Source organism: Eleutherodactylus coqui, chromosome 5 (assembly GCF_035609145.1).
Source record: "Eleutherodactylus coqui strain aEleCoq1 chromosome 5, aEleCoq1.hap1, whole genome shotgun sequence".
Classification (NCBI taxonomy): Eukaryota; Metazoa; Chordata; class Amphibia; order Anura; family Eleutherodactylidae; genus Eleutherodactylus; species Eleutherodactylus coqui.
Window position 1 is genome coordinate 90,158,100 of NC_089841.1, and position 27,521 is coordinate 90,185,620.

The 27,521-nt window shown below is 43.0% G+C and overlaps 1 protein-coding gene across 1 annotated transcript in view; it reads left to right on the forward strand.

Moving 5' to 3' along the window:
- ARSB (arylsulfatase B) overlaps window positions 1-27,521 on the forward strand; it is a 117,132-nt gene that overhangs the window by 44,049 nt on the left and 45,562 nt on the right. Inside the window, exons 5-6 of the mRNA XM_066602840.1 lie at window positions 14,344-14,587; window positions 25,839-25,909. Of these exons, the coding sequence (XP_066458937.1) occupies window positions 14,344-14,587; window positions 25,839-25,909 (315 nt within the window). The remainder of the gene's footprint in view (window positions 1-14,343; window positions 14,588-25,838; window positions 25,910-27,521) is intronic.

The following is a 27,521-nucleotide window of genomic DNA, read 5'->3' on the forward strand; positions in this document are numbered from 1 at the left end:
GATGGAACTGCATGTCGAGTTTTGTAGCAAAACAACAACTCCTAGGTGCTTGATTTTTTTTTTTTTTAAAGAGTTGATTTTCCCCACTTGAGGGACTGATCTGTATTAGAGGGGAGGAGGATAGGCAGTGCTTGGGTAGTAAGGAACTAGAGCATTAATGTCACAGCAAGGTGGTGGTCATGTGCTCCAGGTGTTAAGCAACAAGTCACTTTATCTTGGCTTGAGTACAGTATATGGATAGGGCCAAATCTTTGCTCCAGGTGAAAGAAAGCCTAGGGGACAGTGCTACAAAAGTCTTATAATAAGAAGACATTGATATTGGCTGCGATTTCTTTAAAGCTGCTGCTGAGTGTCAGTCTTGCCTATATTGTTCTGAATTCTATTTACCATAATTAAGAAGTTAATTGGTAAATATTGAATTGATGCAGCAATTGTAAGCTATTCCCGCAGCTCTCTACACATATAGCTACAGGGTTGTAGATATGAGGATCAGCTGTTTTGTTTCATTGCAGACTGTTGGTTTCTTTCCAGTAAGACCTTAGGAGTGGAGTGCATGCCTTTGAGTTACACCTCTGTCTTACTGCTCATGAAAAGAACAGATGGTGTATTTCTCATAAGTCTAGTTATCAGATGTCGGGACTCTGGAAGAGATTTTTATTTTGGCTTCAAAATATGCTTCAATCAAATTTAACATTGAACCTTGCCAAGAGTATTTTCAGTGAACGCTCATGAAGAGAGGGAAGGGTTAATGTGGATAAAGTGTTCCTGCTTCAGTGGCGCCAGACTAGATATTGGGTACCAATTCATTTCTTAATATCTCTTTATAATGACCAATTACTATATTAGGAACACCCCCTTAATAATAGGTTGGTCCACATTTTTGGGTGATCACAGTTTTCAGACCTCGGGGAACGGATTTCACCAGGTGGGGAACATCCTCCAAACTCTGCTCCTCCCATGCCCGCTGCAGCAGCTCCATCAGTTGGTGCACCTTTTGCAGATCTCACAGCCTTTCAAGGATACCCCAAACATGTTTAATGGGGTTACATTCCACTGAGTTGGGGGCCAAAGCAGTGTGGCGAATTCATTGTAGTGTTCCTTCAACTACTCCCTAAAGTAAATCTGTTCAGCAATGTATAGTCTTGGTTACGTTACTCCTTATTCACATGCGGGCAGCTATTTTGAGGAAGAAGCAGCTACCAGATGCCTGCTGCAATTGTTTAGGAAAATATGAATTCCTCTTCACACAAAGCATTTTTATTGGTGGCATTTTTTTTCATGATTTTTTTGTATTTATCTATTTTTTTTTTTTCAAATTTCAGTGTGATCTTTATTTTTCAAAAGTGCATAAAAAAATAAATACAGCTTTTTTTGTGTGGTTTTTATGTGTCTTATGTTTGCAGTGTGCAGGCCTTAAACTTTTCAGCATACTTTAAGCATTTCCAGCAGTGCAGCTTTCCAATTTCTTTTTTTTTTTTCTTCCTTTTTCTCTCTATCAAAATATTTTTCTTTGTTGCCTTACGTAATTTACTTTTCTAAAGTGATGTTGTTCGTTTCGTGCCAAGGAGGAGCGTGGTGGTCATGTGCTGTCAGTGGTTTAGAACCCGTGCCCATATCATTTTCCTTCCACTGGGTTATTGCTTTTCTTTTGAAGCTCATTGAGAACACAGACACGGCTCGTTTTGATTGGCTTTTCCCATTGTTATTGGAGTGGCTGACATCTGTCTGCCAAGCTGTCTACACGGCCTTCCTGTACTCGCTGCCACTAAGCTTCACACTGCTATTGTTCACATTTAGCCTCTTTTTTTCCCCCTACTCTTCTTAAAATCTTTCCCAGCTGTATCCTGATATGGCCGGGCTGTAAACGAGCTCCAGATTGTTCTGTTTATTTAGTTCCCGATAAGCGACAAAAGACCAATGGACTTGCAGCCATGTTGCTTGGAGTAAGAGGAAGTGAGGGGGTGCTTGAAGAAGGATGACGTATGGTGATAAGTCGTGTGCTCCACTGACAGAATCTGTCACAACTTTTAGTCAGCGATTCAAATACCCTCCGACCAGGGTTACCGACTATCCAGAAATTCCTGCATAGCCCTTTAAAAATAGGGCAATTTTTTCCAATGTCCATGGAAAACATTAATGCGCCTGTGATATTTTTCAGGCTGCTGCCACTTTAAGTCATTGTGATTGTAAGCATTTTATAGCTCACGGTAAATGTGGTTAATCCCTATCCCTATTTGACTCATAAACGCATATTGCTTATATTTTATCATTTATTATGGTTTTTGAAGTTGTCTATAAAAAATGTTGGTTGTCCGTGATTTTGGATAAGCTGTCAAAAAAAAAAAGGAAAATTCAGGTCGGCAACTCTGACTCAGACTCTCACTTTTTTTCAGGATAGGTCATCAATAGCTGATTAGCAGGGTCCTCTGCTCGGGGGTCAATTGTGGCATCTTGGCATCCAGAGTGGCAGGAATAACTACTTTACAAAAGGGTTTTTTTTGCCTTCGGTGGACAAGATGCCAGATTTGACTAATTATTTTGGGATTCTGTCCCCTGTCTTTTATCTGCTACTCTGATGATCGTGGGGAAATGATGATCCTTAGAAATCCATCCCGTAGTGGCAGGAATATTTGCAAAAGTGAGAATTAGAATTGATCCTATTGCATTCTCTACCTAGTGGCAGGTATGGTGCCCGGCATTTGTCTCTGCATGTTAGTATATCTAACGTCCGATGTCTAGTGTCTGATATTATGAACCACACAAGCGCCAGTAATCTCTTATGCTGTTGGCTGAGAAAGCAATCTAAGTCTTTCCGTATTGTTAGTACACATGCTGCGCCCTTTGGGATAAAGGTCTGTGCTGTGCAATGTTCTGCAGAGCAGCACAGCTGTACAAGCGCCAGCATTAGTGAAGGATTGGTCTATTACTGACATGGGTAAGCAGCTGCTTGCACCTTCTATATGTCAGTTCTCTTCCAATAAAGGCTCCTTCAGACAGACATATGCACGATTGTGCACGTTTTAGCACAATGCATTTGCACCGTGATTGTAGATTCATGCAAATATCACCCCTAAGTACTGTACCATTTACGCACGCATGGCCTTTTCACATGCGCTCGCAACACCTTTTTCCTGCTGTGATTTAAAAGACTATTTAGCCTAGTGAGGTCTAGATGTGTTCTTTTCCTCACGGAATTGCATACGTATCCAGTTTACATTTGCATACTTCCCATAGGCTTCAATGGGGACCTTTTGGCGTGCAAATATGCACAAAAATAGAGCATGCTGCATTTTAAGATAGAGAGATCAGAATGAGCCCATTGAAATCAATGGTTTCTAATCTATGCGTACTGTGCGTGAAAATACCTGTGCAAATTAATTTGTCTGAAGGAGCCCTAACAATGTGATTTAGACATGGAATTCCAGGATTTGGCAGTTTGGAATATTTGGTTACTCCCTTCTGACATAAAAAGGTTATCTATTCGCGGGTCCTTTGCTTATAGTATGTTTCCCTTGAGGACGCTGCATTAAGTAGCGAAACGTGTTAGAGGGGGGGGAAAGCTTTTTGCATTTTATTCATGGTTTCCTAATGCTTTAGCCCTTTACATTTACTGATGTACGGATGTATAGGAGAGCCTATATGGGGACTTAGATAGTGATTACACAGGATGAAAGTTTATGCCCGTTGGTCTAGGCTTTCATGTGGGCCCCCATATCATATTCGACGGGCACCTTCACACTGGTGATTGCGATATCACAGCAAGAAAATCACGGCAAAATCGCTTTTTTCTTCCTGCGCACTTTTGAGTGTCAGCGAGGCATTTTGCTGAAAGATAGGACCTGCTGCAGTTTTTTCTTTTGCCATATCGCATAAGTGAAAACATCGCAAATGGGCATGAAATCATTGAAAATCATTGGTTTCATAATTCTGCATTTTCTCTTGCGTCACTCAAAAATTGCGTGATTTTCTCGCAAGTGTAAAGGCACCCTTCGGATTACAGTCTCCTAGTGATAGAACTCTCGGGTATTTCATTATTTGGTAATGTTTTCTTGGCACACCGTGGGTCCTCATACCTCTGAGTGGACACAACAGCAAATTGCTGGGTGTCTAGATGGGTGTCTCTAATAAAGTGGCCATTCCGTATATATATTCTCTCTTACCGCTCAGCGGTACACAACTATAGATGAATGTCACCGCTTGTGACAGTAGTCTGTTTGATGAATAGCTGTATTTAGCAATATGTCTCTAGAGAATACAATGGAGACTTTATGTTTAGCGTTCCTCATAGGTTTTCCTTTCATTTCACGGATGGGCACAGCTTGGGGTAAAACAGTTCTAAAACGTTATAAACTGAGAAAATAAGGCGATTAAAGTTATTAAGAACTACATAAAGGTTACAGATTTCTATATATAGTTATACTAGCGAGACTTTATAGTTTTAATAATTTAATACATTTCTATTTATACAGTTTTGGTCTGGTGGAAAAATAATCGCTTTTGTCTTTTCCAGATATGCTTGTAACACGAGGCACCTAATTAAACATCAGAGCAGTAAAATCAGCTATTTGTAGCACACTAATAGCACGGTCATAAAACAGCCTCTAATATCTGTTACATTGATTACAATCTTGGAACAGATACTTCTCCAAGATACTCCTTTTGGTAGTGTACTTGAGCATCTGACGCTCTTATGTGTATGGAACGCACACATCCAGTCTTCTATAGCCAAAACATTCAGCGACTGGCAGCGTATCAAAGGAGAACTCGTTACAGTTACTTTACATGCCCAAATTCCTGGAATAGACACTTACAGACTTTTTGGTTACATGTTTGCAGAAAAGGCCCAATCCTTTCAGTATCAGTTACTGCGGGGTTCCTGAAGGCCGTTTAGCTATAGTATTGGGCTCTATATGAAATGTACGTAAATATGCATAAAAAATTAATTACGTCGGGTCAAAAAGAGTCGTTTGTATGTTTATCCAAGGTTGTTTAAAACCCATTAAATCATTTATGCTTAAACGGCTGTTTACAAGGACTGCTGACCAGGCATGACTGTTCTCCCCAGTCATCAGGCCATGCAAAGATGCCAACCATCAGCTTTTACATGGAACCATCAGTTTATCGCTGGACCATGGGAAACTGAACGGTAATCAATCAGTGTAAACACAGCCAGCGACTGAATGACGAATGAGTATTTGCTTACTCATTCATTGTACAGTTTATGCAGGTATGAAAAATCAAACGATGATTGTCCTGTATGAACAGGCAGTCATTTATCTATGAACGACTGCCTGTTTACTGTGGCCAGCAGCAATCACTAGCGTGCTCCACCTCCATTCATTGGACAATTATTGCTCCCTTGACTACTCTTAAGACAACAAGTAATCTTGTGTAAAAGGACCCTTAGAAGCTATTATTGTTCATGGCATAGCTATTGATTCTCTCCAACTTCATAATTTGTCTTTTTTAAAGGGTTTTTCTCACTACAGAAATCGCTATTTAGTGTTGCAACTGTCACAGTGGTATGGCTCCCCAAAGCCACACAAGAAAAAAGCTGATTTTCCAGGGGGAAGCCATGTGTCATTTCGACATTTCTCCTGCGGCGACCACTACTAGGTTACTGTACATAGCAGTCATTCAGATTAACATCTTGAAGTTCTTCTTTTACACTGTGGCTTTCCTCTCTGGTTTATGGAGGGGAGTCCCTCTATTATGTCTGTATGCCCTGAAGGAGCTTTCTTCCCAAGACAGCCACTTGTAAACTGAATTTAAAAGGGTTTTCTGGGACTTAATTTTTTTTTTACAGGCTTAACATTGTGTTTAAGAAAAAAAAGATACTCCCTTGTTCCAGCAGCTCCCCATCCAGCACTGGAACTCTGGTGACCTCTTCTTGGAATCCAGTCAGTGGGCAGTTACATGCCATACATTGTGAACATGACCGCATAGCCAATCACAGGCTTCATCCATGAAAAATCACTGCTGAAGCCTACAGTTGGCTGAGCACCCATGCGCACAATGAATGGCACGTGACCGCCCTCTGGGGAGCTGCTGCAGTAGGTGAGAATACAATCAACCACCTTCTTGGACTAAATATTAGCGACAGTTCTCCTTGTTTCTTCCTTTAGATCCCTCCTTCATTTTCCGCATTATTGAACTCCCTTTACTGGTTGAACACAGTATTTTCATGGTATTTGGGGCTCTCTGTTCTTTCTTCCTCTCGGATGTGTCCTTCAAGTTGTCCTTCAATGGCCTCGCCTTCCCTCATAATTTTCTCTATTGGTTCACCTCAAGTTTCTGTCCTTGGACACATACTAGTTTCAATCTACACCATCACATTTGGTAATCTAATCTTTTCCTTTGGTCCCATACCACATGTATGCTGACCGCTACCAGATCTACTACTCCAGACCTTATATTCAATTTGGGTATTGATTCTGTATTGCTATAATTGCCGTCTATTTTGCACTTGCAGTTATGTGATTTGAGTAGCCCAGGTATGCAAAACCACAATCACTCAGAAGTGGTTTAGAATACATAAAACTTAACATCAGATGAAAACTATGAACAATTCGGGGACTTTCCACTTGGGGAAAAACGTTCCTTCATAGGTTGCTGTCGAGGTGCCCCCATATAAAGGGTCAATGAAAACTGGAAGCGCCAAACTCTTCTTTTTAGGCGCTTGAAAAATATTTACAGATTGGAATGATTTGTGTCCTTTTCAGCACACGATGTCTTACTAAGTCCAAGACTAGAATAGAAGTAAATATCTCCCCAGTTACATCACTAGCGAGAAGCGGATACAAAAAACCAAGTTTGCAACATTATGTCTGTTTGTAACTATACAAGATGGGAACTATTTGGCCATAAACTGCAGTATAGCACAGCTGAGCTCTGTCACATGTACATGTGGAGGATTGATATTTTTTCCTTGTAAGGATAATACAAAGACCTGCCTGAGGCTGAACTCACTAAAAGAATTCAAGAGGGGCCTGGACGCCTTTAATTGAGCGTTACGATATAGCATGTTATATCACTGATTACTTCTGAAGAGTCGGTGATTCCGATTGCTCGATTAGAGTCGGGAAGAAATTTTTCCCCCTAAAGTACGGAAAATTGGTTTCGACCACATCAGTTTTTGGGAATGGTTTCTACCACAACATTGGGGATGTGGAAGAAGGGGGGAGTGATAGGCTGAACTGGATGGACATATGTCTTTTTCAGCCTTACATAATATGTTACTTGGTGTACACAGCAGGCATTGGAATATAAAAGATTTAGGGTGAAAGGTAAAGGAGTTTTCAGAAATGTGATATAGATGGCCTATCCTCATGCTTGGCCACCAGTGTCGGATTGGTGGGGCCCAGCTCTTGGCACCAAAATCAATCAGATTTTAGTAAGCCATTAATTATCACAGTCTTCTTTAAGGAGGAACACCTCTTTAAGGGAGATGGGGGATAACTAGCTTATCGGTGGGGTCTGACAGCTGGGACCACCACCAATTATAAGAACGGGGGCCCAGTTGGTCCCTGGATGAAGAAGCACAGGTTAAGCAGTACAAGAAGCACGGGTTGGGCAGGCGTAATGCACTTCATTAATTTTAATCAGAGTGCCGAAGATTTCTGAGTGCTTGACTCAATTTATGCCATTTTAATTTTTTTTCACTTTTCCTGCAATGGATGGGAATTCTTGAAACTTCGACCACGCAGGTAGTACTGTAAAATACTGCAAATGTTCTGCAGCATTTCTGCTAGTATGAATGTATTCTTAGGGTGACTACCCACTACAGTTCTTTTTCAAATTAGCAGCGTTTTTTTTCTGCAGGGGTCTAAGGGACTTGTAATGTTAAAATCGCAATCGGGCAAAATCGCAATTTACCGCGAAATCGCAATTTTGCGCGATTGCAATTTCAACATTACAAGTCCCATAGACCCCTGCAGAAAAGAAAATGCTGTGAATTTCGCAGTGAAAAAGAACTGTAGTGGGCAGTCACCCTTAAGTTGCAAGTAGCTGATTTTCCACAGCACATCTATACCATTTGCTGCAGATTTTGTTGCAGATCCACTGCCTATTTTTCCCTTCAATTTAAATTCAATTTAAGGGCGAGCACCCACTGGCGTTTTTTTACCTGCGTTTTGCGTTTTTCCTGCACAGGCATAGAGATAACATGTGTTCCTGTCCACTGGCGTTTTTTTTGTGTTGCGTTTGCGTTTTTAACATAGGAACTGTCAGTTGCATATGTGTCCCTATTTTTCTCCTAATGCACCCATGAATGTCAATGGAAATTAACGGAAAACGCCGCGAAAACGCCGCGAAAAACGCGCGGAAAAACGCGAGAAACGCGGCGAAAACGCTGCGTTTTTTTCCCGCGGAGAACGCAAACGCCAGTGGGTGCTCGCCTTAAAGGTGCAGATTTGCTGCAGATATTTTCAGCTGCAGAAAAATTTGCAGCAAATCAGCTTTAAATGAACGTGCTCTTTTTAAAGGGTTTTTCACTAGAGATGAGCGAGCGTACTGTATAAGGCCTCCTTCCCACGAACGGATTTCCGCCGCGTAATTCGCGGCGAAAATCCGCTGCGTTGCCCGCAGCTATTAGGTTCTATTGAACCTAATAGCACAATGCTCACGATGCGTAATTCCAGCGCGGAATTACGCACCGCGATTTCTCCCGTCCTCACCCGCAGCATGCTCTATTTTCTGCGGGTGAGGACGGGCTGTACGCACTGACGGCTTCCATTGCAGTCAATGGAAGCCGTCCGTTCACGCTACCTCCCGCTGTAACCAGCGGGAGATAGCGTGAAAAAACGCTTTCCCGCCCACCGCCGCGCGTCATATGACGCCAAATGACGCGGCCGGCCGCGTCACGTGACACGGCCGGCCGCGGCACGTGACACGGCCGGTGACGCGGCGGTGGTGGGCGGTGACGGGCGGTGACGCGGCGGTGGTGGGCGGGGAAGCGATTTCACGCTATCTCCCGCAGGTAAGTATAGGGGCTCTGGGGGGCGCCGTGACGGGCTTCACTGCGTAATATTACGCGGCGGACCCCGTCACGCTCGTGGGAAGGAGGCCTAAGGCAAACTACTTCAGAGAGTAGTGCCCTATGCGAGTACCTGCCCGCTCGTCTCTAAAGATTCGGCTGCCGGTGCGGGTGAGAGGTGACTTGCGGTGGTGAGCAGGGCGGAGCGGGGAGGGAGAGAGATCTCTCCCCCGTTCCTCCTCGCTCTCCCCCGCCGCTTCCAGCCCCCCGCCGGCACCCGAATCTTTAGAGACGAGCGGGCAGGTACTCTCATAAGGCACTACTCTCTGAAGTAGTTTGCCTTATCGAGTACGCTCGCTCATCTCTATTTTTCACATATCAGATATTTTATAATATATCCACAGAATAACCTAATAATATTTGATAGATGCTGGTCTTCCCTCTGGGGCCTACGTCCCACCTGGTGAGGCAGCCTCCACATCCAGGGAGAGAATGAATAGAAAGGTGGCTGCACAAGTGCAAAGTTCTCTCCATTGACTTCTATGGGAGTTATAGAAACAACAAGCATTCATGGCTGTGAATGTGTGCAGCTCTTTCCATTCCACTACTATCTTTGCAATAATTTTCCACCAGGATGCTGGGGGTCTAGAGACCCTCATTCTGGAGAAATATCAGGTTCTACCTCTGTTACTTGCATCTGTCAGACCTCTATAGCATATCATATGGAGATCTCATAAGTGGCTACAGTGAGAATACCCCTTTACGATGTATTTGCGTAACACTGAAGCCAATTTCATGTAAGTAGATTCACACTTAAAGGACCACACATTAGATTGAAAATGAGTAGGTTGGAAAGCTCGCACTGACATCATGTATTTTTGTTATCCATTAAAAGGTATCACATCAACAAGATTACATGGTTTCTCTTGCTGGGAACAATCCTTTGTCATCTACATGGACCATATACTTCAAGGCAACTCAAGCACGCATGATTAGTAAAGAAGGACATTTGAAGGTCCTTAACATTTTGTCGCAATGTAAATTCTGTGGCTCGGTTGGGTGGGTTGACACTAGCGTTAATGCTGCTTATACTTTTTTTAAATTCTAGCGACTTGTTCACTCTAGTGTACTATATGCTAAAGTGCAAATGGGAAGATGGACAATGCCTCTACAGCGCCACCTATTAGTATGTAAGGCCGAATGAAGACATTGTCCATCTAGTCCATCTCTAACTTGCAGAAATGCTACATTCTAAAACATAGAATTGTAGACAGGGCTGTGGAGGCAGATAGCCAAGCCTCTGACTTCTCATTTTTTTCAGAATCCAATCCCGAATTCGACTCCTTCATATATGACTCTTGTTTTTTAAGTGCTAAATTTAATCTATTAACCACTTCCCGCTACAGGGTGTAAGTGTACATCCTGGCAGAGGGGTACTTAGAGCAACAGGACGTACAGGTACACACTGGGGGATAGCGTGAGATCATAAGAGATCCTGCACTATCCAGCAGCGGGAGACAGCTGTCACAGATAGCTAGCCTCCATCTGCAACAGCAGGGGGTGTATTGGAGCAGCGACCCCCACTGTTAACCCTTTCCCTGCCAAAATCTATGTGGATCGCAGCATGTAAAGGGTTCACAGAGGTATCATAGGTGCTATTGTCCAAGTCCTCTACAGGGACATAAAAAGTATGAAGAAAAAAAAACAAAATAATGTGAAAAAAAGAAAAAGGTACAAAAAAACCCTTTCCAATATTAGCATAAACATTTTTTTTTTTAAATTAAAATCCCTTATATTTGGTATCGTCGTATCCGTAACGGCGCGTACAATAAATTGAACACACTTTCTATCCTGCACAGCAAAAAGCGTAAAAAAACCACCCAGAAAAACGGAGGCAAAATGCTTATTTTTTTCCTAAAAAATACAATTGATCAAAAAATCCGCATGTACCCCAAAATGGTACCAATAAAATTTACAACTTGTCTCGCAAAAAATAAGCCCTCACAGAGCTTGGTCCATGGAAAATTTAAAAAGTTATAAGACTTTGAATGCAGCGATTTAGAAAAAAAAAATTTCCAAAAAAAAAGGGGTTTTATTGCAGAAAAGTGGAAAAACCTAAAAAATATAAGAATTTTGGTATTGTTGTAATAGTACCAATGCACAGAAAAATGTATCGTGTCATTTATGCTGCATGATTAACGCTGTTAAAAAAAATAAAAACAATGGCAGAATTGATGCGTTTTCTCTCCCTGCGATCTTAAAAAATAAATTAATAAAAGTTTTACAATATAGTCTATGTACCCAAAAATGGCACCAATAAAAAAACTAAAGTTTACGACGTAAAAAACAAGCCCTTATACAGCCACGTTGACAGAAAAATAAAAAAGTTATGGCTTTTGAAAAATGGAGATGAAAATGCGCCAAAAATCGTTGTGTCCTTAAGCCCAAAATAGACCATGTCCTTAAAGGAGATGTCCCGAGGCAGCAAGTGGGGTTATACACTTCTGTATGGCCATAATAATGCACTTTGTAATATACATTGTGCATTAATTATGAGCCATACAGAAGTTATAAAAAGTTTTTTACTTACCTGCTCCGTTGCTAGCGTCCTCGTCTCCATGGTGCCGACTAATTTTTGGCCTCCGATGGCCAAATTAGCCGCGCTTGCGCAGTCCGGGTCTTCTGCTGTTCTCTATGGGGCTCCGTGTAGCTCCGTGTAGCTCCGCCCCGTCACGTGCCGATTCCAGCCAATCAGGAGGCTGGAATCGGCAGTGGACCGCACAGAAGAGCTGCGGTCCACGAAGATAGAGGATCCCGGCGGCCATCTTCAGCGGTAAGTATTGAAGTCACCGGACCGCCGGGATTCAGGTAAGCGCTGTGCGGGTGGTTTTTTTAACCCCTGCATCGGGGTTGTCTCGCGCCGAACGGGGGGGGGGTTTAAAAAAAAAAAAACCCGTTTCGGCGCGGGACATCTCCTAAATGGTAACATCAGACTTTTCATCACCATTATGATAAAAGCTATTTAGATAGAACTAGAGATGAGCGAGCATACTCTCTAAGGCCTCCCTCACACAGGGCGTTTTATACAGCGTTTAGCGCTGCCTTTTCAGCCCAGCGCTAAACGCTGTACAACACTCCCATTCATTTCAATGGGGCTGCTCACACAGGGCTGAAAACGTAGCGCCTCCCAACGCTGCGCTTTGACAGCGATGCATGTTCTATTCTGGGGCGTTTTCAGCCCTGCGTCGCCCATTGAAATGAATGGGCAGCGGTTTTGGCACTGCTGAAAACGCGGCAACACTTGGTGCCGCATTTTTGGCAGCGTTAACCGCTCGCCGATTTTCGGGGTGAAGGCTTGCAATAGAAGCCCTACCCCGAAAATCGGTCCCAGTGGGCTAGAGGAAAAAAAAGAAAGCAATACTCACCTAGCCGCTGCAGTCCGGGTCGCGGCCGCTGGTCTCTGCCGCTGATCCGGGCTTCCTCGGCACCCCAAAGTCTATTGCCGGAGGCCCCTGGCCTCCGCCAATAGAGTGCTGTGATTGGTTGTCGGTGCTTGCTCGATGCCCAATCACAGCCCTTCATTGACTGTCTCAGCCAATCAGCGCCGGCAAGCTCTGATTGGCTGAGACAGTCAATGAAGGGCTGTGATTGGGCATCGAGCAAGCACCGACAACCAATCAAAGCACTCTATTGGCGGAGGCCAGGGGCCTCCGGCAATAGACTTTGGGGTGCCGAGGAAGCCCGGATCAGCGGCAGAGACCAACGGCCGCGACCCGGACTGCAGCGGCTAGGTGAGTATAGCTTTTTTTTTCTTTTCAGCATTCTTGGCTGCGTTTTCAGCGGAGCTGAAAACGCAGCCAAAACGCTGGCATAAAGTATGCCAGCGCTGCTGAAACGGGGCGGAATCTGCAGTAACGCAGTGTTGAAAAACGCTGCGTTTCTGCAAACGCCCTGTGTGAAGGAGGCCTAAGGGCAATTACTCGAGCGAGTATTTTCATTAGCGAGTACCTGCTTGCCTGGAAGAAAAGGTTCGGGTGCCAGCGCGGGTGAGCGGTGAGTTGTGGGAGTGAGCAGGTGGGAGCAGGGGGGAAGAGCGGAAGGGAGATATCTCCCCCGCCGCTCCCCGCCCCCCGCCAGCACCCGAATCTTTTCTTCTGAGCGGGCAGGTACTCGCTAAGGACAATGCTCGCTCGACTAATTGCCCTTAGCGAGTATGCTCACTCATCTCTAGATAGAACATAAAATTTATATATTTATTGGTGTACAATTTCAGAACACAAACCTTGACTAAACTGTAAATCTGCAGTACACTATGATTTAATAGGACATTTCAAAACATTCCTATGAAAGGAAATCTGCAACAAATTTTGCATTGAATTAATTATACCATATTTATAATATTTATACCAGTACATTTCTACTCTGCCAAAATGGGAATCTGACTCCGCCGCCCTGGCTGTAGATGCATTGCTCCATCTTCCTATATGTATAAATCTCCCAGAGGAGCATGCATGGCCTTATAAGTCTCCTCACACCTACTAGGTGCTCTCCCCAAGTAGAAACTTTACCCCTCCCGACCCTCATGCTAAAGTGAACCTGGTCTTACAAGAGAACTACAAAAAGTTTACAATGAAGTTCCTTTTGTGGTTTTTATTTTTCATTGTGTAAATAACTTGCCATTTTTAGTTACATTTCACTGAATCTTCCTTTAGGATTGTTGTTTTCCTGCTTATTTTTGAGGAATTTGCCATGCATATGAAAAACCTAATAATGTGGTATTCCTGGAATGAGTAGAGAGAAAAGTAACCACCCATCCTCTGTCCTTTACAGATGGATGTGCAATCCTATAATTATCCTCACTGGAAAATGAGAATGCCTCTGATCCACATCTATGTCACGGCTCATTGAAAAACATTGTTCCCCATAGTGCTTGTTTTAGTTTTATACAGCCTTCTATGAAAATGTATTTTCTGTGTATATACTGTAGGAACCCATACATCTTGTTTACGGACAGAGAATCCACTTTATTGCCATTAAAGGCGTATTCGAAATGTTATATGCTTCTTAAGTTTGAAATATAATGTTATAACTTGTTTTACAAAGCTGGAGAAATCTTTCTTTATCTGTGGTCTCCCCCTTACTTCGTTCTCCATTGGTATCCAGTGGTTACGACCTGCATGTGCCGCCGTCTTACTGGTCAGACATGCTCAGTGCCTTCAAATTCTGTCATGATCTATACAATTATTTCCCTGTCACAAATTGTACTATTTGTTGTGTGGCTCCCTGTTCTCTATTTATGACATAGAGTTTTGCTTTTCATTTTGTTTGCCAAATTAACACACGGTCTCCCCCAACTTTTTCTGTTCCAGATAATGGTGGGCAGACAATGGCTGGTGGTAACAACTGGCCTTTACGCGGAAGAAAATGGACCCTTTGGGAAGGAGGAGTACGAGGAGTCGGCTTTGTCACAAGCCCCTTACTAAAGCAGAAAGGTGTCGTTAGTAAAGAGCTGATCCATATTTCAGACTGGCTGCCAACATTAGTTCATCTATCTGGAGGAACTATTAACGGTACTAAGCCTCTGGATGGATTCAACGTGTGGAAAACCATCAGGTAAATTTATTGTACTTGTGATTAGGTAAATGGCGTTTCTGAATATCTTCTCATTTAGCAAGGAACCTTCAGAGATCCACCTTTGAAATAATAATAATCTTTATTTGTATAGCGCCAACATATTCCGCAGCGCTTACATAGACAGGGGGAATACAGAAAGACAAAAAATACAAAAATTACAGAACTACGGTTACATAGTAATCAGTTGATGGAAACAATAGGGGTGAGGGTTCTGCTCCAACGAGCTTACATACTACAAGTAATGGGGCGATACAGATGGTAAAAGAGCTGGAGGTGTGCGCGGTATGGCGAGGTGGAGAGTGAGGGATTCTATACACATAGACAATGGTCAGACATTTAGCCGTGTGACGGCAGTATTGGTATGACTGCATGAGCAGTTTATGATGGCTAGCAGTAATTGCAGTCAGTAGGTCAGGGAGCATGTTATCAGGCGGAGTACAGAGGGGTTTGTTTAGGGAATGCGGTATGCCTCCCTGAAGAGGTACTTTTTTAGAGCACGCCTGAAGTTCTGCGAGTCCTGGATTGCTCGCATAGCCTTTGGTAGTGCGTTCCAGAGGACCGGTGCTGCTCTGGAGAAGTCTTGGAGGCGGGAATGAGAAGTTTGAATTAAAGGGGCGCTCAGTCTGGTTTCGTTAGCAGAGCGGAGAGCCCGGGCTGGGTGATGGATTGAGATGAGGGAGGCAATATAGGGGGTGCTGCGCTGTGGAGGGCTTTTGTGGATGAAGGTAGCGAGTTTAAATTGAATTCTGTATTTAACGGGCAGCCAGTGCAGTGACCGGCAAAGGCATCCAAGTAGCGGCTACACAGGAAGATGTGCCTGTCTGCCGCATTCAGGATGGATTGGAGAGGGTAGAGTCTGGTGCAGGGGAGGCCAATCAGCAACGAGTTGCAATAATCGAGCCAAGAGTGGATGAGGGCAACAGTGAGCAGTTTTAGCGTGTCTGCGGTGAGAAAAAAGCGGATTCTTGCGATGTTCTTGAGGTGCAGCTGACATGTTCGGGCGAGAGATTGGATGTAGGGGGTAAATGAGAGATCAGAGTCGAATATGACCCCAAGGCAGCGGGCATACTGTCTGGGAGTTATGGTGGCACCACACACTGAGATAGAGATGTCAGGATCAGGGTGGTTAGTGGAGGGTGGAAATACCAGTAAGTCCATTTTAGAGAAGTTTAGTTTTAGGTAGAGAGAGGATATAGTGTTAGAGACAGCGGACATACAGTCGGTGATGTTTTGGAGGAAAGGTGCAGAGATGTCATGGGAAGAGGTGTATTGCTGGGTGTCATCAGCATACAGGTGGTATTGGATGCCAAATCTCCTGACGGTTTGTCCAATAGGGGCTTTGTAGATAGAGAAAAGGAGGGGGCCGAGGACCGAGCCCTGGGGCACCCTAACAGCAAGGGGTCTGAAATCTGCTAAGGCATGCTTTTTGGGGGAAAATACAGGTTTTTCACATAGAATTAAAAAAAATTGGGTGTTCTATGATTTTAATAGCCGTAAACAGATAATACATTACACTGGTACATAGAACATTGTATATTGGCAAGATCTAGATTGTGATTTCTAATCAAGTAGCCTTAAGGCGCATATAATTTTTCAAACAATTGAAAGATTGACAGTTTTAGCGATCGTTTTGCATAAAGTATTAATGGACACTAAAGTCCATTTACACTTTATCAGCTTCATTTGCGTGTAAAAGAGCCCCCCAGTAACTGTTTGCAGAGCACAGCATGTGGTCTGAGCTCTGCACATTGCTCCTTGTTCTCGCACGGGCTGTCGGCAGAATAGAATGTAATCCCCGACTCCTGTGCAGAACACAGGACGGGCCCTGTTTTGTTTTATCTCTCTTGTCTAACAATAGATTTCAGGCTCACCTTAAAATCATCGCTCAGCCAGAGAGTGAATGATGGCAGCATTTACACGCAGTGATTATTGCTCGTATGCCATCGTTTTGAACAAATTTTGAGCAATAATCATTACTAGAGATGAGCAAGTATACTCGCTAAAGCACATTACTCGAGCGAGTAGTGCCTTAGCCGAGTATCTCCCCGCTCGTCTCTAAAGATTCGGGGCCGGCGCCGGTGACAAGTGAGTTGCGTCGGGGAGTAGGAGGGAGCGGGGGGGGGGGGGGTGGAGAGGGAGAGAGAGGTATATAATATGCACCAAAATAGGACATGCTGCATATATGTTTATGCAGCCGAAAATCGCATGAAAGATACGCAGAGGTTAATGAACCCATTGAAATAAATGGGCTCTTTTCACTGCATATTATGCATGTAATATTTGGTGTAAATACGCCCGTGTGAATGAGCCCTAAACATGTAATGTATGACTAAGAGTGCTTGTTAAAATAAAAGCCGTAGAAATGCACAAATGTTACCGTTGCTCGATGTTTAAAAGTCAAAGAAAATCTTATCGCACAACTAAAATGTCAAGGATATAAATTCTTGAGTTTACTAAAAGGACAAACTAGAACTGTCTGAACGAGAAAAATCAAAGTGATATTTTGAGGCTTTTTCCTGATTTGTAACTAGTTTATGACCATGGTCTGTTGGGTAATTGGGCTAGCAATACTGAATCATTGCTTTACCTTTTGGCTAAGATACAGAAGTAGTTAACTTTAAATTGACATTTAATACATTACATACGATAATGCTGCAAACTTCAACCAGGCATTTTCAATGTCAGATTAACCCTTTCCAATCCAATTTGTATCCTGATTTTCCAGGGGGCTTGCTCTTTTTCTGCCGTTATATAATGGCGCTATATGCTGGCTAAAGCCAGTACTGCATTAGGTGACACATTGGATAGGATCCAACAGCAGAGAGGCTGGCAATATACAGTAAGAGAACACTGACGCCGTCTTCCAACATCGGAGCTGTACAGCCCTAAATCATAATGCCTTCAGACGTCACAGTGGATTGGAAAGGGTTAAAGTTTGCTGCCTTGTGATATGTAACATATTAAATGTAACATGCTTGCTGTATCTATATGATCTTGGCTAAAGTTACGTTATGTTTATCTAAACAGCCAAAATTTGAGGGTTAAAGCTGAACTTTGGCTTATTAGATTTACATAAATGCAGTAGAGAATTACACAAATAGAAATTTTTGTAATATTTTGCTAATTTCCCCATAACGGAGTCTTGCACAGACAGTACTACTATTGTCGTGCCATTGTCACCCTAATATGGATATAATGTTGCTGCTCTCAGAAAGGGAAGCAATATAATCTTTTAGATATAAAACCTTCTTTTTAACCCAATATGGAAGACACACAGTTTACTTGCTTTTAGAAAACCCAAATGTGAACATTTCCAGTACCACTATATAACGTGGCATCAAATATTCATCATTTCCGGTACAGAGAGGCAATATAATGTGGAATTTCATATGACTAGAAGAAGATTTGGTTAAAAAAAAGTAAATGTAAGGGTTCTTTTACAGGGGATGATTGTCAGGCCTAATCCTTTCAGTGATCATCACACAGGAATGATAATCGCTCACTGAATGGAGGCGGAGCAGCCAGAGATCTTTTCTGTCTGTCCGCCTCTATTCAGAGTGAACAGGCAGTTGTTCATGGGTGATTGACTGCCTGTTTACATGGGCCGATTATTGATAGTTTTTTTTTTTCTTTTATGCCTGCATAACCTTAACAATAAGCAAATGAAACCCTTCCGATCCTCTATTGCATGTGGAACGTGCACAAGAGGATTGGAACTTCACTGATGCGATGCAATGTGTTTTTGCATCCGTATATACATTGCATGTTCAGGAGCACAATATTGTGCTCGCCCGTGTAGATAGCCCCTAGGAGATATTCAGCGTCAGCACAACTGCCCTGGGACAAGAACTGATCCTATAGGAAACTATAAGATCAGTATCATCATCCAGTAAAAAGTGACTGCAGAGCCAAATATATGTGAACGACTCTTACTAGTGAGCATTTACTTCTGTGTCTATCCCCTGATTCATAGTATTTAATAATCCAACATCTACAGATGTAGCAAAGTTTAACTTGCCTGTGATAAAATAACCAGTCCCAGAAAGTTATTTTGAGCCATTGAAAAATTTGTTACATCATCCACGCAGCAAAAGTCATTTAAAAACTATTGTTGGCTAAACAAGCCGTGGCACGGAAAGTGATCTAAAGACATTGTCGCAAGTTAAACTTGACTCCATCTGTACAAGTGCAAGTAACATGCAAGTAAAAAAAACACTGGTGTGCGTGGCCCAATACAAATCAGTGGGCTATTGGCATCACGTCTCTGCTTGGGAAAATTATCCAGTGAGATCGGCCTAAATGGGGTCCCTTGAGCACTGTGTCTGCCTTTGTGTTCAGCAAAAGGGAGTTCATAAAGGGGAAGGGGCCCTCTGTCCAGAAGGGCGATATCTTTACCGGAGTGCAGAATGGTTACAAAGACACTGTTTTTTGCTCTGGAGGACCTTGTGTAATGCTTCATATCCCCTGTAATAGCACTGCAGGAAGCTTGAGCACATACCTTCAGGTCTCCTCACAGATTAGAGCTGATCATTTGGGGTTCCAACATGGGAAGACTTTAGACAATCCCCACTCGTTAGAAGGGTTCAAAAACCCAATAGGGAGATCTCAAAGTAGGAAATTCTTTTGAGATGTTTTACATTTGATTTATGTCCATCCTCTATGTAGCAGGTACAATATCTGTTCCCTTATGATAGGAAAAATATCTCCTTCTGCATTGCTGTAATCCATATATAAGCCTAGACATGTATAATTTAGGTCAAAATGTGATTGTTCCCAGCAAGAGAAACGACGTAATCTTGTAGATATGATACCTTTTAATGGCTAACAAAAATACATGATGTAATAATAGCGAGCTTCCGAACCAACGCAGGGTTCTTCTTCAGGCTTAATGGATTGGATCTGAAGAGGCATGGATATTTATACACACTTATACATACTTATGACAAGGCACAGATATGGATGGGATTGGTTCGCACTTAAAAGGAATTCTGCAACAGCAAACAAACTTTTTTTGTCTAGGCACTAATAGCGGATTGAAAGTTTTATGGTCCCTAAATTACTGTTGGGGGGGGGGGTCGGGCAGGCTAGAAATGCTACAAGAGGTGCACAAACATTTTTAGCTAAACACTGATAAGGGAGTGAAAGTTTATGGTCCCCGAATTACTGTTGATGGGGGTCTTATCTGTGCAATAAATATCTCATACTTCTCATTCACGCATAAATCCTGGGGAATAATTTAACCCAGTATTCAGCGTGTCAAAGGTTGTTATCAATTTATATTCCCAAATTCTTCAGTGGTTTTGTGACTTGAAACAACCCCTTCAATATCAGAACTCTCATATCTTCTATGTTATGACCATGGTTAGAGAAGTGCTCGGCCACAGGCAATTCTCTTTTTCTGTGTTTAATCGTGTGGCGATGAGCTCTCATCCTTGCTTTCAGTTTCTGTCCTGTTTCTCCAACATAAAGACCCTGAAACATCTTCTGAAGAAGTTGACAGACAGCTGACGGTCACCAGATACTACACCAAACTGAATCAAGACCCGACTCAGAAATATGTGAGGAAATTGAGAAGGGTCATCAGAAGCCTGTCTGTGGGCTCCACAAAACTTCTGGACTTGATACCGGAGAACCCCAAGGTTGGAACATTCTACATGCTTCCAAAACTACACAAAGCTGGCAACCCAGGAAGGCCGATTATCTCAGGTGTGGGTACCCTCACTGAAGGAATCTCAGGATGGGTGGAGGGAATCCTCAAACCACTGATGAGAAACACAACCAGCTACCTGCAAGACACGACGGACCTACTGAACAAACTGTCAACCATAGGTCCCCTCCCCAATGGCGCCATCCTGGCCACTATGGATGTGGAATCCTTGTATTCCAACATTCCACACGAGGATGGACTGACTGCCTTGCCAGGCGCACCTTGAGGCCAATGGGGTCACCTCTGATACAGTGCTACAATTCACAAGATTCATTCTCACACACAATTATTTCTCCTTTGGCAAAGAGATATTCCTGCAACTCACGGGGACTGCCATGGGCAGTAAAATGGCACCGCAATATGCCAACCTTTTTATGGCAAAACTGGAGAGTGACTTTCTGGCCTCCCGCCCCAGCAAACCATTGGCCTACTTCCGCTACATTGATGACATCATGATCATCTGGACCAACACCGAACAAGAACTAGTAAAATTCCATGAAAGACTCAATGCATTCCACCCCACCATAAACCTGACATTAAGCTACTTGCATACAGAAATCAACTTTTTGGACACCACCATAAAGATTTTAAACAACTCAATACAGACATCCCTGTACCGAAAACCGATTGATCGGCCTACATACCTCAGATGGGACAGTTTCCATCCTAAACACATCAAAAAGTCCATTGTTTACAGCCAGGCCATCAGGTATAACCGGATCTGCTCCAACCCACCAGACAGAGAGGAACATTTGTACCATCTTAAAAAGACATTTATAAATCAGGGCTACCATCCCACCTCAATTGATGACCAAATCACCATAGCCACCAGGATACCCAGAAATCAACCACTCCAATACAAGGAGAAGGAAAGAAACAATCGTGTGCCTCTAGTAGTGACCTACAATCCACAACTAGAGGTATTAAGGAAAACTGCAAAGAAACTCCACCATACCGTGCACAAGGATGACCGTCTGAAAACCATATTCCCGGACCCTCCGCTTCTGTGTTACAGGCAACCTCCTAACTTGAGGAACTTTATAATCAGGAGTGCACTACCCTCTGACACACAAAAAGGAACTTTATCCCTGTAATGTAAGGAGCTGCAAGACCTGCTCACATGTACTGAATGCAGGCAGGATACGGATCCCCAACACACAGCAGGACTATAAGATCCCAGGGACATTCACATGTTCCTCGTCCAATGTTGTGTACCTGATTATGTGCAGTAAATGTGCTGTTGGGGGTCTTTATGTTGGAGAAACACGACAGAAACTGAAAGCAAGGATGAGATCTCATCGCCACACGATTAAATACAGAAAAAGAGAATTGCCTGTGGCCGAGCACTTCTCTAACCATGGTCATAACATAGGAGATATGAGAGTTCTGATATTGAAGGGTGGTTTCAAGTCACAAAACTACAGAAAAATTTGGGAATATAAATTGATAACAACCTTTAACACGCTGAATACTGGGTTAAATTATTCCCCAGGATTTAATAATAATAATAATAATAATAATAATAATAATAATCTTTATTTGTATAGCGCCAACTTATTCCGCAGCGCTTTCAGGCATGGATAAATGCAAAACAATACAACAATTACAATATAAGGTACATTGGGTTAGACACAAATGGGTTGAGGGTGGTACAGGAGGTGCAGGGGGTGGGGAACACAGGCAATAGGAAATATTATGTACAGATCATTTATCAGAAGGCAAACAGGGTGGAGCACCATAGTGAGGGGCAGGGGACTAGGTCAGGAGATTTGGTATGCTTCCCTGAAGAGGTGCGTTTTTAAGGCACGTCTGAAATTTCGTGCATCGGGAATTGTCCGGATGCCTTGGGGTAGAGCATTCCAGAGGATGGGTGCTGCTCTGGTGAAGTCCTGTAGGCGAGCATGAGAGGTTCGTATTACAGGGGTGTTTAGTCTGAGGGTGTTAGCTGATCGGAGTGAGCGCGCTGGGTGGTATACTGACAGGAGGGAGGCAATGTATGGTGGTGCAGGATTTATGCGTGAATGGGAAGTGTAAGCTATTTACTGCACAGATAAGACCCCCATCAACAGTAATTCAGGAACCATAAACTTTCACTCCCTTATCAGTGTTTAGCTAAAAATGTCAGTGTACCTCTTGTAGCATTTCTAGCCTGCCGACCTCCCCCCCCCCCCCCCCCAACAGTAATTTAGGGACCATAAAACTTTCACTCCGCTATCAGTGCCTAGACAAAAAAAAGTTTGTTTGCTGTTGCAGAATTCCTTTTAAGTGCGAACCAATCACATCCATATCTGTGCCTTGTCATAAGTATGTATGTTATAAGTATGTATAAATATGCATGCCTCTTCAGATCCAATCCATAAGCCTGAAGAAGAACCCTGCATTGGTTCGGAAGCTCGCTATTATTACATCATGTATTTTTGTTAGCCATTAAAAGGTATCATATCTACAAGATTACGTGGTTTCTCTTGCTGAGAACAATCACATTTTGCTCTACTGGCTAACACGGTACCAGATCGTTGTTTTAATTTAGGTCAGATACTTCACCGTCAGTTGTATGTGCAATATGGCTAAAGTAGGCATCCCCTGTAAGGGCTTGGGAAGGGTATCATTTCTCCTTAAGGAGAGCAGCTAGAAGGTGTGTGGAGACACCTCGGAAGTGAATGAGGAGAAATTCTAAGGTCATGCAAGCTCCTCTGGGAAATATATGGCAATAAGAGAGATGGAAACAAAACCTCTACAGTGCCACCTATTGGATGGCAGCTTGTTCACATATGCACATGCACAATTTAACTCTGTCGGTACTAAGCTCATCCCTGAAAGCCATTTCCAGTTGAGTTATCCAGCTGTTGGGATCGATAATGGGAGTGCAAAGAGCTCCTAAAGATACTTCAAGCTCTCCCTGACAGTCAAACATTTGGGTGATCAGGATTTGGTTATAAACTCAGGTTTACTCTTCTGCGGAGGAAATTTTCAGCTAGTAGAGAAATGATTGTTTTTCATTAGGAGTGGAATGTCTCATTTCCTCAGCTGTTTTGATCTTGCAGCGTTACATGTGCCTGCTTCCCAATAAGGAATCCTCGCACTCATTTCTCTGCTCCTCAAATGACAAATAATTATAATATGTCATCTGGACTATTTTCATCATGTGTGCTCCTCTTTTGGCCAAAACTGCAGGGAAAAATCAAATACGGTATTTGGATGCATTACTGTGCAATGTGTTTATTGTTTTAGACTTTTAAGGTAAAACTGGAAGCACAGGAAAAGTTTTCTTAGGCTGGGATCACATTTGTTGTTTGTTTAGCATGTTCGCCAGAAATGCTCCCGGAGTACAAGCTAATTGAGTCCATTGCAGCTCCGGTAAAAATGTCCATTTTTCTTTTTCCATAATATGAAAAACAAAAGAGACTACATTATTTCATCCTACGGCATTCATTTAAAAAAGCGTATGTTGAAAGTATACTTTTTTGATGTGCAATCTATGGGTAACTGTATAGCATCTGTCACAGGTATCCGTGACCTTCCATAGATGATAAACTTCCAAGCAGTCTGTTCCTAAATCTACACGGACGTCTGGCAGAGATTCCCCCCCCCCAGCTATGTGGAAGTGTTGTGACATGACTGCCTAATAACAGCTGAGGTCACAGAGCTTCGCCAGCATAGTCTACTGGTATGTGGTTACTGTGATCACAATGAATTTGTACTACTATGTCCACCCCTTTCTCCTCGGAGCTCCGTCTGTTGGCTCCCTTTCTTCTTGTGCCGTGACCCTGCTGTCCCAAGAAGCTGACATCACGGAGCTTTGCGTAAAGACCAGTTTTGGTCTCTGGGTATGTGAATGCTGTGACAATAAGTTAGGGCAGCTTCACACAAGTGTAATGCGCTGCGTGCTGTTAGCGTGACACAATCGCGTGGCACGCAGCAAGTATACAATGACATGTACTTGCTGTGCGCACCAATCATCATGCACTGTCTTACCATGTATGCACGCATAATGTTCGCCAAAATAAGACCTGCTGCAATCTTGATTGCGCGCGTATTTCACACAATATGTGTGGGTAGCGATATGTGAGCCTATGAGCTCCCTAACACAACCGTATGGTCACATCGTATTACGTGCGCGGGTTTTGCCACAGGCTCCCATTTAGCCCCTTACTCATACTGCTGATTTTGCCGCCAAAATTTTCCGGTGCGGAAATGTCGCAGCATTTCCGCTACATGTAAAAATGCCCTACCGTCCTTTTAAACAGGATGACTCCGACGCAGAAGTGCCTGATAGCAGTCTTAGCAATGATCTTTCCTGTGCTTTTACACAGGAGCGATCATCGCTCAGTGAATGGAGGCGGAGAGCGCTGGAGATCGTTACGATGTGCCCACCCACCTCCATTCGCAGTAAACAGTCGTTAATAGATGAATAACTACCTGTTCACACAGGCTGATCGTCGTTTGATTTTTATGCCTGCGTGATCTGAACGATTTATCTTTCAGATTCCCATGATCCAGCAAGAATTTGAACAATAATCATGTAAAAGGGCCCTTAGACTTTTAACCCAGTTCTTCTTTTTATTTGCAAATATTACAGAAAATATTTCCCATATTACTTGGGTAGAGCCAGTTGGCGTATGCTGAGGGAGGAGAGAAGATGAACCAGCAGTACTGTGCCAGGAAAGTTTCCCCTGTGAGGCCTGTAGCTGTAGGGTTAGCCTCGAGACATTGGCGTTTGCCCTCGGTGGGTAACTGGAAGGCATTCCAACCAGCTTAACCAGAACACAGCTAATCAAGTGAGGGTCTCCTTACATTTCCATGCCCAAAACTCAGAAGAGAGCAAATACTGAACGCCCCTGTTGTGTTGAGAGACTGTTTCCAGTTCTTCTTCAGAGAATTAAAGTTGTTTGCTGAAGCAAGTCCGACGTCTTCTTTCTGCCTCTTGATGAACCGCTGGTGGAAAATGCCTGGCAAGGTCTACAATCGTGCCTCTGCACAGAAATTCCTGATTGCCAGTGATGCCACATATCTCTTTTGCAGATTATGTCCATGGGCAAATCTAGCTGAGGCATCTCCCACCAGGGAGGCCACTCCATACGTGTGACTGCTGCTGCCTTCATTACGAGACACCCTAGATCCTGGATTTTGGGATCGGTGGAGGTCCTAGTGGTCGGAACCCAACTGATCAGCAATTTATCCTCTATGCTATGGATAACTTTTTTCGTGGGACAACCCCTTTAAATAACACCAATGTGGTATGCAGTACTGAATATAGATATTTACTCATCTGCTGATTATCTGCAACTCATATCTGTAATTCTCCAGAAATCTTATCTATACATCTGTACATAATTTTTCCTATGGTGGTCTACAGGGCATCTGTGTGTCATTTTCTTCAGCTGAGCTAAAAAAAATGTCTAATTGTTTGCTGTCAAGCCAGTTATTTCCTATAGTTCTAACAAAGGAAGTTTTAAAATAGAGAATGCAATTAGCAGATGTTAGAAGGAAAATAATGGTTGGCTTTTGGTTCTTCTGTTTTAGTGAAGGAAGCCCATCCCCCAGAGTGGAACTGCTACATAACATAGACCCTCTCTTTGAAGATAACTTCCCATGTAAGTAATACATTTCTATCAGATCTTGCAAAACTTGATTTACTAAGAAGGAAAATTCTGCACTCAATAAACATGTAGAGTCATGACGCTTGAGGGCTAGGTAGTATAAGGAATAGATGACCTAGCTTGCAGGACCCTAGACTGTAGATCCACTGTGCCACACATTGGTTTGGCTTAGGACTACATCCAAAGGCCAAACCTGAGGTATCCCGGTATTTGCCCTTTAACCTGACCAATTGGGATGTGAGTTTTGCTGCAGGGTCCCCAGGTCATTACTCTGGAAGTGGTCCCAACAATATGGCAGATTGTTGGGACCACAATTGAGCAAGGCACAGCACCTGAAGGTGTGAACAGGAATATAGTCAGACAATCCCGGTCGGGGCAGACATCGCAACTTCAGAACGAGAAAGAAGCCAGAGGCGAGATACATAAAATAGGTTCAGTATGGTTCAGGAGACAGAAACATAGTCAGTCTAACGAGCTGGGGTCAGAAGTGGAGACAGGAGCGTAGTCAGGAATAGCCAAAGTCAAGAACCAGAGAATTGGGACACATTTTAAATAACACCTGAAGCAGAACTAAAAGACCCCAAACTCCGGCATCTTCTATAGATGGAGGATGCCTAACATAGCCACATGATTGGCAAGTGAGGAATTTGTAAGGTGTGTACTCAACCTTTAAGAGTGCAGCCATGTACACACATGCACACTCTCCAAGACCCTGTCGGTGATTGAACAGATGCCAGAGTAGAGTGTCTGTTGAAGACAAATGCAGGATGCATGCTGTGGCCACCAGGAGGGGTAAGCTAGCAACTGCAAACTAGAACAGTAGTAAAATAGCATTCACTGTTATCTGCTCACACACTGCCCTAAAATGACCTCCTTTAAACATTCTGCTTCTATTCAGCCTTTAAGTTCAGTTAAAGGAGTTAATTTTACTAAATATATTGATAGCATATTACTAGAAAGAGAGAGACAGGTGAAGGCAACACCAACACAGGGTGAAATCTTGAAAGAATGAGAGGAGAGAACGTGCTTTACAGGGATGGACCACTGAGCTCTGAACTGGCAGCTTCACAAGCTAGAATGTCAGAGAGAGCATCTCTGAAAAGTGAAGCGCAATATAGAAATCAACATAGCGCAACTTTCAAAATACATAGATACATACGTAATTTTTATGGAAAAGGTGTGCTTGTGCTTTAACAGGGTGTTTTAGACAGCTGGCCTATAGGATGTATATCTATTGAACATGTAAACTGCATATACAATATACATTCTTCTTTAATCACTTACATCTGAAATCTGGAGTATAAATAATAGTTTAGTCTTTGTTCATATGTTTTTGATCTACATTAACTGTATCCACTGGGTAAACGTATGATTTCTGGCACATATTCTGAAAATCTCCATAGAGCTCAATTTACCTGGGGCCGAAAACGTCTCCTTTTTGGTCTACATCACAAAGGTATGATTGCCATACTTTTTGCTGTATGAAATAGTGTAGTATACTGGGCTTTTCTATGCACAGGCATTCAGTAACAAAAATAGTGCTTGTTTAACAATGGGATACTTTGGGAGATTCATGTCTATATAGTGGCATATGCCATAGCCGCCT